The sequence below is a fragment of the Prionailurus bengalensis genome, chromosome B1 (genome assembly GCF_016509475.1).
Source record: "Prionailurus bengalensis isolate Pbe53 chromosome B1, Fcat_Pben_1.1_paternal_pri, whole genome shotgun sequence".
Taxonomy (NCBI): Eukaryota; Metazoa; Chordata; class Mammalia; order Carnivora; family Felidae; genus Prionailurus; species Prionailurus bengalensis.
The window spans coordinates 83,647,262-83,662,271 of NC_057344.1; the positions used below are offsets into that span (position 1 = coordinate 83,647,262).

The window sequence follows — 15,010 nt, forward strand, 5'->3', positions numbered from 1 at the left end:
TATTATGTTCTATTTCTAAGACAATTTTTTGGTTGCCTAGTTGTAATAAAAGTGAAGTTAAAGTTTTATGGTCTCCAAATGGCAAATTATAGTAGTATCACAATCAACTTTCTTTCCTTCCTCCTAAAAAGAACAATCATATTCTTAAATTAACGCTGCTATTCTCTTTTTGCTCTGATTCTATGCTGGAGATCTTAAAATTACATTTTAGCTTTTGCACTACCTTCTTTAATCTTACCTCCATCAAAGGTTTTAATTTGATCATGAAACCATCAGTTCCTAATGAGTTCACTCTGCTGCTATTATCTCTACATTTCTACGCAAAGCTGAGTTATAATTTTGCTCCATAAGGCTATTTCTATCAGATACTCTCTTGCTAAAATAGTCAGAAATCCAAAATTATTTTGTTTCCTCACAGGTGAAAAGAAAGAGAGAGAGAGAAGTGGAAGAGAAGAAGAGAAAATAACTAAAAAAAATGATTATTTAATTTATTTCCAAATCTTCCAAAACCCTTCCTAGTGTAGACCTGGTCTTTGCAATCAGGTAATACAGTTGTCTGCTATACATCCTATATGGTTAGAATTATCACTGACATAGAAATGAGACTAAGTTTTTCATAGGCATAGATATATATGTGCAAGCAGGCTATTACCTTCTAAATGCTTGGAAGTTGATATTTTTTGAATGAGAAAACTTAAATATTTGTCAACATTACTGTAATACTCATTAAACTTAAGTTACTATTTGAGACAATGTATATAACTTATTAGAAGCTTTGATATTTTTCTTTTGTATAAATTTCTTTCAACTTATAAAAAGCATAAGAAAAGTAATTTGATCTATAAATACACACATTATAACATCAATCTTGGTTTGCTCTAAAATAGTATAAACAGGTAATGTAATGAAGAGTGATGGTGATTCCAGATTATTGCTTATACTCAACAACTTCTAAACCTGAATCCTTCACTGAATTAGTTATAGCTGATTTAACTACCACATGATTTAACTACCACTAGATGCTCAAGTTCATTTTAGTTGAGTAGCTGGTCTGGCTATACAAATATACATATATATGTATGTATATATACATACACCATGCTTATAGTATGGAAGCAATAATTAGATATCAGTTTTTAGAATTTACTAAGCCAGATGACAACTTTTAATTTCAGATCTAATGATTTCTTAAATAAATGATTTCATATTTCAATAAGCTAAATATTTCAGTCAACCATTTTTTTTAAACTATATATTTTTTTCAGAATATAAAAGCAATACAACAATATGGAGTATCTTCCATCTTTTAAAAAACTGTGAACAAAGAAATGGGTTTAGAGTATGGCATAAATGACTAATCAGACAGATTAAGAAATGTCCTCAGTTTGAGGAGCAATGAACATTAGAATGGATGACTAAGTTATGTTAGAGAATCTCCTTTCCAGAAATTCTGAAAAGAAAGCTTTTCTCAATTGGCCTACACGATTGTGCCTGAAGAGACACAAATAACTGATGTTCTTTACCTTGTTAAACTTTGCTAGTTCACCTGAAGTATTAGCTCAAGTTTTGAGCTTTGCTTGTATAACCAGCAGACATAAGGTTATTGGTTGATGGTGAAGATCACCAATTAAACAATTAACTGTAGAAATTCTCACTAGACTCTGCTAGTATACCTGCTATATTAGCTTAAGTTTTGAGTTTTGTTTGTGTAACAAATATAAGGTTACTGGTTGATGGTCAACATCACCAATTAGGCAATTAACTGTAGAAATTCTTGGAATAACACAACCTAAGTGACAATGCATAATGTAATTACTTGTTGGTAAGGTTTACTTTCTACAAAGCCTGCAGATTTTCCTTCAGTGGCAGTGAGGCACTGAGCAGCCTATGCATGTATATGGTTCTCGGAGGCTAGTTAGTTATATTTCTAGCTAACAATGAACAACTGGGATTCAGCACTTATTCATCAGTCTCCTTTGAATCTGCTTGTAGTGGGTCCGCATTCCTAAGATTTTTACATTGTGGCTGGATTGATAATGAGGTTCTAGTCCTATTAAACTGAGGATCAGACCCTGGAGGAAGCAAGTAACCAGATAAAGCACTGCCTTTTTGTGATGTGCTAGATAGGTAAGTGGACAGGTTCTTTGAATAACATTTTATCATTTCCACCTGTTAATAACTGATAACGAAATAACTGAAATCAGATCAAATCAAAACCAGTGATGTAGCTCATTAAAAGTGGTAGGATTCCAGATATATTTTAAAGGTGGAGTCAACAGGATTTGTAGGTTATACGCTGGGAGAGAATGAAGTCTTAGTTCTGGGGCTATAAAGCAATTGATGTTTTCACGTTTCTGAAATTCTAGAGCAGTCAGTGGTTTTAAACCATTTTTCTTCTTCTACACTGTTCATACATGAAAAAGACAACCATCAGTGATGTGGACATGTGACATCTCTCGTGTAGAACAATAACTTTCAGTTGCTGGTAGTGGTTGTAAGTGGAGCAGTTTTGGTGAGACTCAGACATTCCGGAAATATATTCTTTGGAGGGAAATCCCATCACCTCAATTTTCTAAGAAATCATAAAGCTACAAGAAAATAGATTCAGGACTAACTTACGATCTTTTGACTACATGTAAATGTGACTCAATATTAAACTAAAATTTTAAAACAAAGCTTTTCAATGTAGAAAGCTTGTGTCCCAACTTACCAAATGGAACGCTTCTGGAGAATGCTGAAAACTAAGCAGCATATGTGAAAGAACTGCAAGAGCACCAGGTCTCACAAGAGGAAACCAAAGTCGATTAAAAACCTTCAAAAAAGATAAGACATCCGTCTTAAAGAGTTTGTAGGGAAATCATTAACCCAGTCAGTGGTTATTTTCCTTGGACCAAAAATACGTACCTGAGTATCCCCTTTCTGGAAAGTTCTATCATAACATGTTATTAAACTCTGGGAGAGAGAAAGGTGGGAGATAACAACATGACTGACATCAAGGGAATGCAGTGGCCTAAATAACTCTTCAAACCCCTTGATCAAATAAAAATCTGTCAAACCTTATTTACAAAGTGATAGTTCCTTGACCCATGCTTCATTCAATTCATTCAACAAATATTTACTGAGTACTTACTACTGCTCGGCATTGTTCTAGGCACTGAAGATACAACGGTGGATTAAAAGAAAAACTCTGATCCGATCAGGCTTACTGTCTACAGGGTGGGTAGACAATGAAAAGTAACATGGAGACAAGTGCTATGAAGAACAGGGACTGAGTAGCAAAGGGGTCTGCTATTTTATTATGATACTCAAAAAATTACTCATGTAAAAGATGACATCTGACTATGAAACGCTGAAGGAAACGAGAATAAGCCTGGCAGATACCTGGGAGAAAAGCATAATAAGCAAGGCAAATGCCAAGCACTACAAAGGCCCTGAGGCCTGCAGCTTGCTGTACTAGAGATACAGCAAAGAGAGCAGTGTAAGCAAAGCACAAAGACTGAGGCAGTAATAGATTTGATGAGAGAAGCAGCAGTGGGTGAGATCACGTAGGAGTTATAAGACACCTGTGGGGGACTAAGGGCAGGAGCAGGGAGACTACCGCAATCAGTACATCAAGGCATGATAATGGCTTTGGACCAAAGTGATAGTGATGTAGCTGGTTAAAAGTGATAGGCTTCTGGATATACTTTAAATGCGGCATCAACAGGATTTGTAGGATAACAGCTGAGAGAGAATGAAACGAGAGAAGGACAGCTTCAAGGTTTTGGCCTGGGCGAGTGGAAGGATGAATTAACTATATAAGATGGGGAAGACCAGTCTGGGAGGGAAAAATCAGAGATTATCATGAAAAAGTTGAATTTGAGACCGAAGTATAGACAGGTGGATACGTAAATATGGAGTTCATGGGAAAATAATGAATGAGAAATAGAAACCTGGCAGTCGTTAACTTAGAAACATTATTTAAAGCCATGGAACATATTTGCTCTGAGTATGGATTGAGAAGAAAATGGATCAAAGGTGAAAGAAACTCTAAAGCACTCTAAAGTTAGAAAGATCCACTATAAGAGACTGAGATGCTAGTGAACCAGGGCAAAAAGAGAAGGGAACTGGGACAAACACTAAGTGAGGAAAGTATTTCAAGAGGGAGTGATCAACTGTCAAATGCTGTTGATAGGTTAAATGAGAGGAGGCCTGAGAAATAACTCTGAGTTTAGCAATACTGGAAAGCACTGGTGTCAAAGATAGTTTTGGTTGAATGATGGTGGCACAAGCTTGATTAGTTGGATGCAAAAGATAATAGGAGGGGCGCCTGGGTGGTTCAGTTACGCATCCTATTCTTGACTTTGGCTCAGGTCATGATCTCAGTTTGTGAGTTCGATCCCCACATAGGGTTTTAGTGCTGACAGTGTGGAGCCTGCTTAGGATTCTCTCTCCCTTCTCTCTGACCGCCCCCATGTGCGCACATGTGTGTGCACTTGCACAGGCACTCTCTCACTCAAAATAATAAACATTTTTAAAAAAGGAAGATAATGGGAGGAAATGTTTTCATATTCAATACTTGAAAACAGCAAAACTATTTTAATTACCTATACTTAAATACCATTTTCAGTTTCTAAAGGCTGTTTCAAAATTATTATTCAAAACAAAACCCAAAATAAGAACATACTCAACATTAGATACTTTACAGGGGACAACTCAAAGATAAAACCATTGATTAGGAGACCATTCATTTTAAGAGATTTAAATACTCCCACTTACCAGTTCTATTTTCAGTAAAGTAACATCTATCAAAATAGTAAACTTCTGGACAGCTGCTAGTCCTTTCAGGAGTGCAATTACCCATGTGTCCACATGCTGAGCCAATGGCCAGGACAGCCAGTCAATCATTCTGAAAATTGAAAAACAAAACTATTAATCTTGAAAATATTTTCAACATCTTTTAGTTGGAAATAACAAGGGTTAGAGTAGATAACCACTCCCTTTGTGACTCAGTATTTACTGAGTTTGCTTATGAAAAGCATTGTTTTAGATGTAGAAATGAGGGGTGCCAAAGTGGCTCAGCTGGTTACTCGGCTCAGGTGATGATCTCATGGTTGGTGAGATGGAGCCCCACGCCAGGCTCTGTGCTGACAGTATGGAGCTTGCTTGGGATTCTCTCTCTTCCTCTCTCTACCCCTCCCCTGCTTGTACACTCTCCCTCTCTCAAAATAAATAAACATTAAAAAAATAAATAAAATTATAAGATGTAGAAATGAGTATAATGGGTGCTTGTACTCAAAGAGTTTCCAATCTTGTAAGCTGATAGTTTCTCACATATTTCAATAAAAAGAATTTCTGATAAAGGGTCATTTCACATAAATGCAAAGTTTTAAGTTGAAGTTACATAGTGGAATCTAGAATTTATTAGGCAAACTTACTCTAAGAACAGTTCAAATGTAGTTCTCTAAGATACAAAGGAACAAAATTTCTCCTTTCTGGTAACTGCAGTCTAAATATGAAATGCACTTTTAAAAAAGACTGTATTTTGAATTGTGAAACAGGTCTCTTCACCCTTTCAGTATCCTACCGTACCAAGAAAAAAGGAAACGTCAAATAGATAAAAGGGTACTGAAGTGTAAATATACCATATATTGAATTACTGTTTATATTGAATTAGTGTTTTTCTTCTTGAGTAGCAACCCAGTTTAATGGAAGTAACAGCAAAGTAAGATGGAGTTTGACAGAGACTGTCCCCAACGTTAGACATCAATCACAATGAAGAGTGGTACAACTCTTTTGGAAAGCATTTGGGCCAACTGTTCATATTATTTGATCCAATGATCCAATTCTGGGGATTACATAAGAAGAAAATAGTAGTGGATAAACAAGTTTTTAAAGTCAGAGTGATCTAGTTTCAAAATCTCAACTTACCATTTATTAATTGGCGGGGGGCTCTAATACCTGATTAAGTTATTTAACCTTTGTGTCTCAGTTTTCTCATCTGGAGACTACAGATAAACATGCTTATTTTACAGAGCTGATGTGAAGACTACATGAGTTAATGTATGACACTGGAAATACTCAATGTCCATGCTTCTCTTCTACCAAATATTAACATATGTGGCAATAAATAATTGAACAAAATGTCCAATATAAATACTAAGTATACAAACATATGACCAAAAGAGCAAGGAACATGTTTAAAAAATGGCCTTCTAAATTGACTTGGTCATTTTCACAACAGTTACGTTGTAACTACCTACATTAACACTGGAGTGTTATCTTTTTTAAGGTTTTTGCTCTTAAGATTAAAATGTTCCATCCGACATCAAGAGTGGTCCAAAGTCCAAATGCACATTAACTACTAGTTATCTGTATGTTCCCTATGCTCTCTACACATATTAATTTCTCCTCTTGTTTTTCTGGCCATCTTCTTCTAACAATGATGGTTATAAATCATTTAAGTAGTCCCTGACAGCTGTTCCACATCTTCCAACCATTGTTAAGCTGATTTTCATAAAAGTTTATAGTCACTCTACACACATAGAGAGACACTTGCATTTGTGTACAACGAGTAAATTCACTGTAGCACTGCATTTAGGATATGAAAAACATGCAAACACTATAAATGTCTATAAATAAGGAAACAGCTAAATATACTATGGAACATTATGTAGAGTTTTAAAGAATAAGATGGATGTATATGAATCTATCCATGGGGGTCCAACATGGAAAGATCTGAAATACTGTTCAATTAAAAAAGAAAAAAAGTGCCAGTTAAGTCTTTTAAAAACTGTTTTTGTTTAAAAGAAAATCATGTGAGTACATATTGTACATTTTTTGAGTGCAAATATGCACACAAAAAAAGATGTGGTTCAGAGAAGGGGTATATGGGAGCACATCTCCTGGGCTCTATGGACTCTGCCCTGTAGGGAATGGCACTGCTGGAATAGAAACTAGGCTCCCTGGAACACAGGGCCCTGGGCCAGAACTTCCCTTAGGTCAGGTCTAAGGGGGCAGAGTAGAAAATTCCACTTAGCTAAGGTTCTTCATTATACCTAATCACCCTATCAGCTTTTTCCTCGCCTCTCCATTTCTAGCTTCCCATCTCATAAGCCTCTACTCTTTACCTTATCCCATATGTCCCCAAACTCCTGACCATCCTAAAGAAACTTCAAGTCAGAAGTAACATGAATTAGAAGCCATTCACTCAACAAATATTTGAGTGCCTATTATAAAACAGGTATTCTATTAAATGCTGAAAATATAATAGTAGTTACAATTTCTGCTTTCAAATTGCTAAGAAAAGTTAGGAAATTTGTCAACAGTTACACAATTAACAAACAGTAAGTAGTACTGCTATTTGAACTAAGGTCTGCTGGTAAGTAGCGGAACACTTTTAGCTACACTTTAATTATATTCCAATTGTGCTTCAATCTGACAGGACTAGCATATGCCCAAATCCTTTCAGGCACAGGCATTGTGAGATGAGTTATTTTTATGGTTAACGACAGTAATCTTGTCCACCATGCATTGGTCACTGCATGAATTTTAAGGACACTTAACCTTGATATATCAAGTTAATTTCTTACCATTTAAGAACATTTAACTGTAGTTGTAATTTATGTACTTTGAAGTCTTTCTTCCTCCATTAGGCCAGGAGCTTAAGAGCAGTGATCTTACTATTGGGTTTTTGTTTGTTTGTTTGTTTGTTTTTTGATCTTTAATCTTTGGACCCCCAATTTTAGCACAGTGCTTGGCACTGAGAAGGAGCTCAAATTTGTGGAATAAATAAAACCATTTCTTTCTAGAGCTAAAAAATATGCAACTTGAAAACCCTTAACATTAAAATTAGCAATATTATATAGGACATAAAATAGATTTATTCTTAATTTGTGGAGAATAAAACCAATTTTCACTTTTAGAAGGCAGCTTCATGGCTAGATCCAGCCTCAGTTGCGTATTTGTTACACCGTTTTAAAAACCGGGAAATTTCACATAAAAAACTTTCAGGTTTCTTTTGAAAAATCAGATCAGCCACACTGAACTCAAATTTCCTTGTGGCTCAAGAAAAATGGAGTTGAGGATCAGCTTCCCCTTTTGGAAGGTGATTGTGCACCCCATCCCTTATTATTTCAGTTACATACAGCCTATTTCATACATTAATGTTACTTATCTGGTCCTGGTATGGTATTTGGATTTCTTCAACGTTTATTTATTTTTGGGACAGAGAGAGACAGAGCATGAACGGGGGAGGGGCAGAGAGAGGGAGACACAGAATCTGAAACAGGCTCCAGGCTCTGAGCCATCAGCCCAGAGCCCGACGCGGGGCTCGAACTCACGGACCGCGAGATCGCGACCTGGCTGAAGTCGGACGCTTAACCGACTGCGCCACCCAGGCGCCCCTGGATTTCTTTGTATTATAGAAAATAACTGTTAAAGCATGGTAAGTTGTCTGTGTGGGGTAGTACGGAGTATGGGGAATTATAAGGTGGGAGTATGATAAACTAATCATAGCTATTCTTTTCAGTTACATTTGCAACATAAGACTAATTACTACAGATACACTGTAGGTTAAATAGGATCATGTACGATAAATCAGAAATCCAATACAAAAACTGGATCACAACTTCCCATCCAAATAGGCAAAAATTAATTATTGATTATATTTTATTTTAAAAAATTTATTTATTTATTTTAAGCAATCTCTATGCCCAATGTGGGGCTCAAACTCATGACTCCGAGATGAAGAGTTGCGTGCTCTTCCTACTGAGCCAGACAGGTGCCCCACAAATATATTTTAAAAACAAAACAAATTGGGGCACCTGGGTGGCTCAGTCGGTTGAGCAGCTGGCTTCGGCTCAGGTCATGACCTCACAGTTTGTGAGTTCAAGCCCTGCATTGGGCTCTGTGCTGACAGCTCGGAGCCTGGAGCCTGCTTTGGATTCTGAGTCTCCCTCTCTGCCCCTCCCCTGCTCGCTCTCTCTCTCTCTCTCTCTCTCTCTCTCTCTCTCTCTCTCTCAAAAATAAATAAATAAACATTAAAAAAAAATTTTTTTTTAAACAAAACAAATTCATAAGTTGGATACTATGACTGTTTGAAAACATTGAAAAATTAGGATTAAGAGTGCTGACTGCCAAGAATTGGAATTTGCACTTGATGTAGCAAGTGGTGAAGTCATTATAATTTGTTGATCAGAAGGGAAAAATGAATAGGTCAGGATGATTTAGAGAAGAGAGCTAAGTCAACTGATGGCAAAAAAGACCAACTAGAAGGTTCTGTTGTAATGACTTAGGGCATATAATGAAAAATCTTGAATATTATTCCCTATGCAATGAAGGTGACAGACCAAATGATATCTAATTTCACTTTCAGCTCTGAAATCTATAATTCTCTGAATCTTCCCATCTTATTTAGAAGACCACATAATTTATGATATATTCATCTCAAAGAGAAACAAATTTTAGTGCAGTTGTAGTCACACTGACAAAGGAATATTACTGCTAGGCAGGACACAGAAGGAATTTCATTATGGAGAGATGGATGAGATACGAGTGTTTCTTAAAAATAAATGAACAATGAGAACTTTACATAAAGACTTGGAATTCAACCACGTATAGAAGAGAATTGATAAAATGATAAGAATAAATGGAGAAGTAAAAATAGAAAGGACAATATGAAGAAAATCCTAATAGAATGGTGTCACCACATTTCTAGAACTTAAGAACTATGAATATAAAGATACCAAGAAGATGAAAACAACAATACAGACCACCAAATATGGCAAAGAGATCACCATAAATTGAAAGTAGTGGGGATAGGGGTACCGGGGTGGCTCAGTCAATTAAGCACCTGACTCTTGATTTTGGCTCAGGTCATGACCTCATGGTTCATGGGATTGAGCCCTGTGTTGGGCTCTGCTTGGGATTCTCTCTCTCCCTCTCTCTCTCTGCCCCCTCCTGCTCTCTCTCTCAAAATAAATAAATAAACTTAAAAAAAAAAGTAGTGGGGATAGAGGCCATACAGCAAGAACGATTTATATAGATTTTTCTTCAATATACAAAGCAAGTTCACGTATCTATGGAAATTAAGGAGAGAATGAGCAATGAGAATCTGAAAGTAATAGTTACAGATAAATTGATTCAGCTAAATTTAAGAGCACAACGAAGAAAGAAGGAAAGCAAGAACAGAAAGTCCTTTTTAAACACTAGACAAAAAAGGGAAAAAGGTAGAAAATATCAAAGTCCTCAAAGTTTGTGTTACAGACAGTGAGATATGTATACATGTAACTTTCTGAGAAACCAACATAAATACTTAAGTTTATGTCATGTCTGTAATTTTATAGCAGGTACACAGAAACCATTTTGTTCCAAATCCCTGTATTTTATTTAGATGTGCTATACACATAGATACACACAGATACACACAGATACACACACACACACACACACACAATTACAAGAAACCCCAGGCAGATATGAAACAAAAATAGGTAGAGAGGAAAAGCTCAATTAAAAAGAGTCGTTGAAATAAAGAAACATAATAGTTGGAATAAGCTCTATAAATGGGTACCTTTGAAGAAAAAATTATAGCAAATTGTAAGACAGTTCTGATGTTTTTCCCCTTAGCTCTTTACAGGGTTTGCTCCCTTATTTCATTTACATCTTTACTTCATCAGCACTGTCTCATTGAGGCTTTCCTAATCCATCCTATTTAAAATTCCAAGCCATTTCCTCATATTTTATGTCTTTCCTATCTACTTTTTTCCCAAAGCGCTCATCACTATTCAACATACTAAATTATAATCTTACTTATCATATTTAATAAAATCTAAAACAAAATCAACTTTAGGATGTATAATTAGTTTACGTATCACTAAGGCAGGAAAAATCATGTCTACAGCAAATGACTGCGTATTTCCACATTTCAACATCTCTGAAATCAGGATGCATCTTGGAATCAATAAAATCTGTTATTAGTTTACTGTATGCCTTTCCATCTAGAAAGTTAGCCCATGAAGACAGATAATTTTATCCATTTGTTCAAGGAGATTCTGAAACACTGCCTGGCACTTATGATAAGTGTCCAATAAATGTGATTTGAATAAATAAATGAATGAGTTAATAAAAGCATGAAAATGTTGAGAAGGATAAATAATATTAAGTTTACACCTACAGATATATGAATAAACTGCAAAACATCAAGAAGGAGAAAAACAAACATTAGCAGAAAAGCCTAACTACTGACAAAGGAATGACAATTTGACTGACAGCAGACTCCGTATCAGCAACAATAGTTGCCAGAAGACAATGCAGTATTATTTTGAAAACACGAGGAGAAAATGACTATCAATTAGAATTCTATATCTTGCCAAGTTCTCTACTGAAGATTAAGGAAGAAAAAATGTATTTCAAGCAAAGGTCGAGTGCATTACCCAGAAATTCCAGTTGAAAGAGAAAGTAAAAGTATATACTTAGCTTAAAAACAAAACAAAACAACCCAGAGAGAAGAAATAGGTTCCAGAAACAATAATGAGTAAATAAATTAGTAAAATATATTGATAATCTAATATACAGTAAGCATATATGTCTATATTTTTGGAATTAAAGTTTAGTTGAAAATGTTCTTTGAATTACTGGAATGCCTGTCAAATCTATAGTATGGTAAATAATTCATTCCAATTACTTTGGAGAATCTTTATGCATTTGATTCTATGATTTCAATTTTAAAAATCTAAGTTTTTCATTACCCACACAATACAACAAAATATCTCCTCCTCCCAAATCTACAACACCATCTATAGTGTCATGAAGAAGTACCTGCAAAGAGCTTGGGTCATACTTGCATCTTTTACATTTGGATCCGTAGTTAGGCTCCTGATGAGAACTGTAATCATCTGAAGAGGAATATGCTGCACAAGGCTTGCCAATGCTACAGAAGGTTCAAATGATGCATCTATTTTTTTAATTAAAAAAGAAAAAGGAATATGGCAAGAAAATTCAAGTAAAGTATTTAGAGAGAAACAATTTACCAAAAAAAAAAAAAAATGTTATTGCAGCAAAGGTGTTAATCAGGAAGCAGTTGTTAATGTTCTACCTCATGCGTAGATGTTAAATTACAGAAATGAGAGATGAGGGTGAATAGCAATGACTGTTCATTACACAGAAAATTACTACAATATAAAAACTATGGTTCGCTATTGCCAGATTCAGTCTGTAAGTTACTTTGTTTTCCTGTATTATTTAATATTAAGTTACTGTTGTGCTAAAATTTTCATTTGTAAGTCAGCAATGAAAGGTATCATTTAAATTCCCACTTTAGACCCTTCAATGTAACTTATAACCATGAATTACAGTAGTCATTATGTTGTTCTAAGGAAGATTTAAAAAATATCTTAATGAAGTGAAAATTAAGGTGAATTTTGAGGGAATTTGCTTAAACTACATAATAATTGAACAATTCAAGGTGAGCACCTTTACTGCTACAGCTGACAAAGTTCTGGGGAAATCTTACAGTTCTAGCTTCACTGGTAATACAAGAAAAATTACAATCAAAAGAATAAAACAACTAAGATGCTGCAAATATACACTTGGTAATTCTTTCCTAAACATATTTAACTCATCACAATGCATGAAGCTTGTTAAAACTCTACTCTTAACTTCTCTCTGGTTCTCAAGATAAAAGGAAGACACCTCCTTAAGAAGTTGATTCAAACAACAGCCAGGGAGAATGACTGTACCAAGAAGAGAGGAAGTAAACACAGTTTTGGATCTAGTTTCACAAATTACAGAGCTGAAAGCTCCAAGTCCAAAAAGGAATGTAGATACAAGGTAAAATCCCTGGTGAGAAAGCATATTCTTGCCAATTATTACTTGGCTCCTTCCCACTTTCTAAGGATGTAGTTCATGGGCTATACCCTGAGCACAAAAACACCTATTTAAGGCCTCATACTCTTTCCTTTCCCTCATTCTACCTGCACCCTTTCTTTCCTACACTACAGCAGACAGAAAATGTCAATATTTAAAAAGTACATAATTAGCTGGAATAATCCAGTAATAAAACAAACCGCACAGCCCATGAATAAAAAAGTGGGAAAATTAAAAAAAAAACAGGGGAAAAACTTGTAACGACAAGATGACAGAGTCAAAGTACAATAATAACATGATAAACATTATCATGCTGTCATTAGTCACTAATGAATAGAAGCTTTATATAGTAGTTGTCAACCCTCAAAGCATTCCATAACTTCAGCAGAGGCTGGGCAATTGAGCAACTTATTTAGTGCCAAAGATCTTAGACCTCAATGTTCTCAACATTTAAAATAGGAACGCTGTCTTTTTTTTTTAAGGCACAAAGGGACAGCATAAAAAGGGTAGTGAATAGGAATACAATTTTGGATGAGGGTATGGAGATTTGTTTTCCATTGAAAATGTTTTCAGGGCAGAGAACCAAACATGGTTGTGTGTGTGTGTGTGTGTGTGTGTACGTGTGCGTGTGTAAGAGACACAATGAATTTCCAAGAGAGATTTTTTTTGGAATATAATAACACTTACCTGTGGAAGAAATGCTTGCAAAAACTTCTTGCAGGGAAGGGAGGAGTGTGGAGGGCTCGGCCTTCCAGATGTTCTGCAGCAAGTTACTCACTTTTGTCACCTGAGACACATATTCCCGCAGCTCCTTCTCCTGGGTGGACACGCACTGGAAATGGCCTATCGTTCGAACAAGCTGTTGACAGAAGGTGATTGACAATTTTCCCTTGGGGATGCACTGCACGAAGTCGCTCAGCAGGTCGCTCAGTCGGGCACACAGCTGCGGCTCCGGCCTCTCACACACCATACGTAACACCTCCACTTGAAGCAGGCTGAAGAGGTCTAGCACCGACGGGCAGCTCATGATCAGCTTCAGGCCGTTGTGAATGTAGTCCAGAATGGCTACGTCCTTCCTGTCCAGCGAGTGGTAACCCTGCTGAAGGAGGCCCAACACGAACGTCTTGTTGAAGAAGGACTCGAACTCCGGCCGGTGGTACCGTGCATAGGCCTCCAGCACTTGGTGCCCCACCTGCCGTTGAAAGGGGTCTTGGCCCTCCAGGATGAGCCGGGTAGTCAGGTCAAACATGGCTTCGCACTGCGCCTCGTCCAGCCAATGCTCTGCTGATTCCACCACCTTCCGCACAATCACCCGTTTCAGGGGCAGTGGGTGCGAAGAACTCACCAGGCCCTCCAGGATCTTGTCCATTGTCGCCAAGCTGCAAGGCCAGGGCCACGGGGTTAGGAGCGGGGGCCGACAGTCCCGACGTGGGGCACGAGAGTCCCGTGGCAAAGGGGAACTTGGGGCGCAGCAGTAGCGGGACCGACCACCGCCACAACAGTCTCAGCAGCCACATTTATCGGGTAGAGGAGCCCATCCAAGTCCGGGTGGGGGGTGGCAAGCCTGGGTAGCGTAAGAGCCAGCACCGCCCGTCGCGGGCCTAACGAGCCAGAGGCCCGCACTCCGCAGATGCCCCGGGCCTGCGTTCCCTCTCAGCATCAGCGCGGAGGGGATGGCGGGGACCCTCGGCAGCGGCGGTCACACAGGGCCCGGGGCTGCCAGCCAGTAGGTGGAGGAAGCTCGCCTTCACTTCCTGGGGCAGGTGTGGGCGTCCGGCCTTTAGCAGGTCATAAGATGAAACCCGCCCTGGGTTGAGTCAGAAGCCGCTGTCACTGAAGGTGCCGGGTCAGCTCCGGAGAAGAGAAGAAGCTAACACACTTGACCCGGATTCAGAAGGTCCCACAAACAGGAAGTGAAGGACTAAGACCCTCCGGAAAGGCCCGCCCCTCCGCCCCTCCTCCGTCCCTCCGCCCCTCCTCCGTCCCTCCGCCCCTCCTCCGCCCCTCCGCCCCTCCTCCGCCCCTCCGCCCCTCCTCCGCCCCTCCGCCCCTCCTCCGCCCCTCCGCCCCTCCGCCCCTCCGCCGTCCCGCCCCTCTTTCCCTCTCCCCCTCCTCCGCCCCAACTCGCAGACTCCCCGCCCCCCACCCCGTCTACGCGCGGAAT

The 15,010-nt window shown here is 38.1% G+C and overlaps 1 protein-coding gene across 1 annotated transcript in view; it reads right to left on the bottom strand.

The window, feature by feature from the left end:
* The window catches only part of USP38 (ubiquitin specific peptidase 38), a 33,982-nt gene extending 19,196 nt beyond the window's left edge, over positions 1–14,786 (bottom strand). The window contains exons 1-4 of the mRNA XM_043568194.1: positions 13,534–14,786; positions 11,800–11,935; positions 4,759–4,888; positions 2,711–2,812 (exon numbers count right to left, since the gene is read on the bottom strand). Coding sequence (XP_043424129.1) covers positions 2,711–2,812; positions 4,759–4,888; positions 11,800–11,935; positions 13,534–14,215 — 1,050 coding nt within the window. The 5' untranslated portion in view covers positions 14,216–14,786. The remainder of the gene's footprint in view (positions 1–2,710; positions 2,813–4,758; positions 4,889–11,799; positions 11,936–13,533) is intronic.
* Positions 14,787–15,010: the final 224 nt, after the last annotated feature.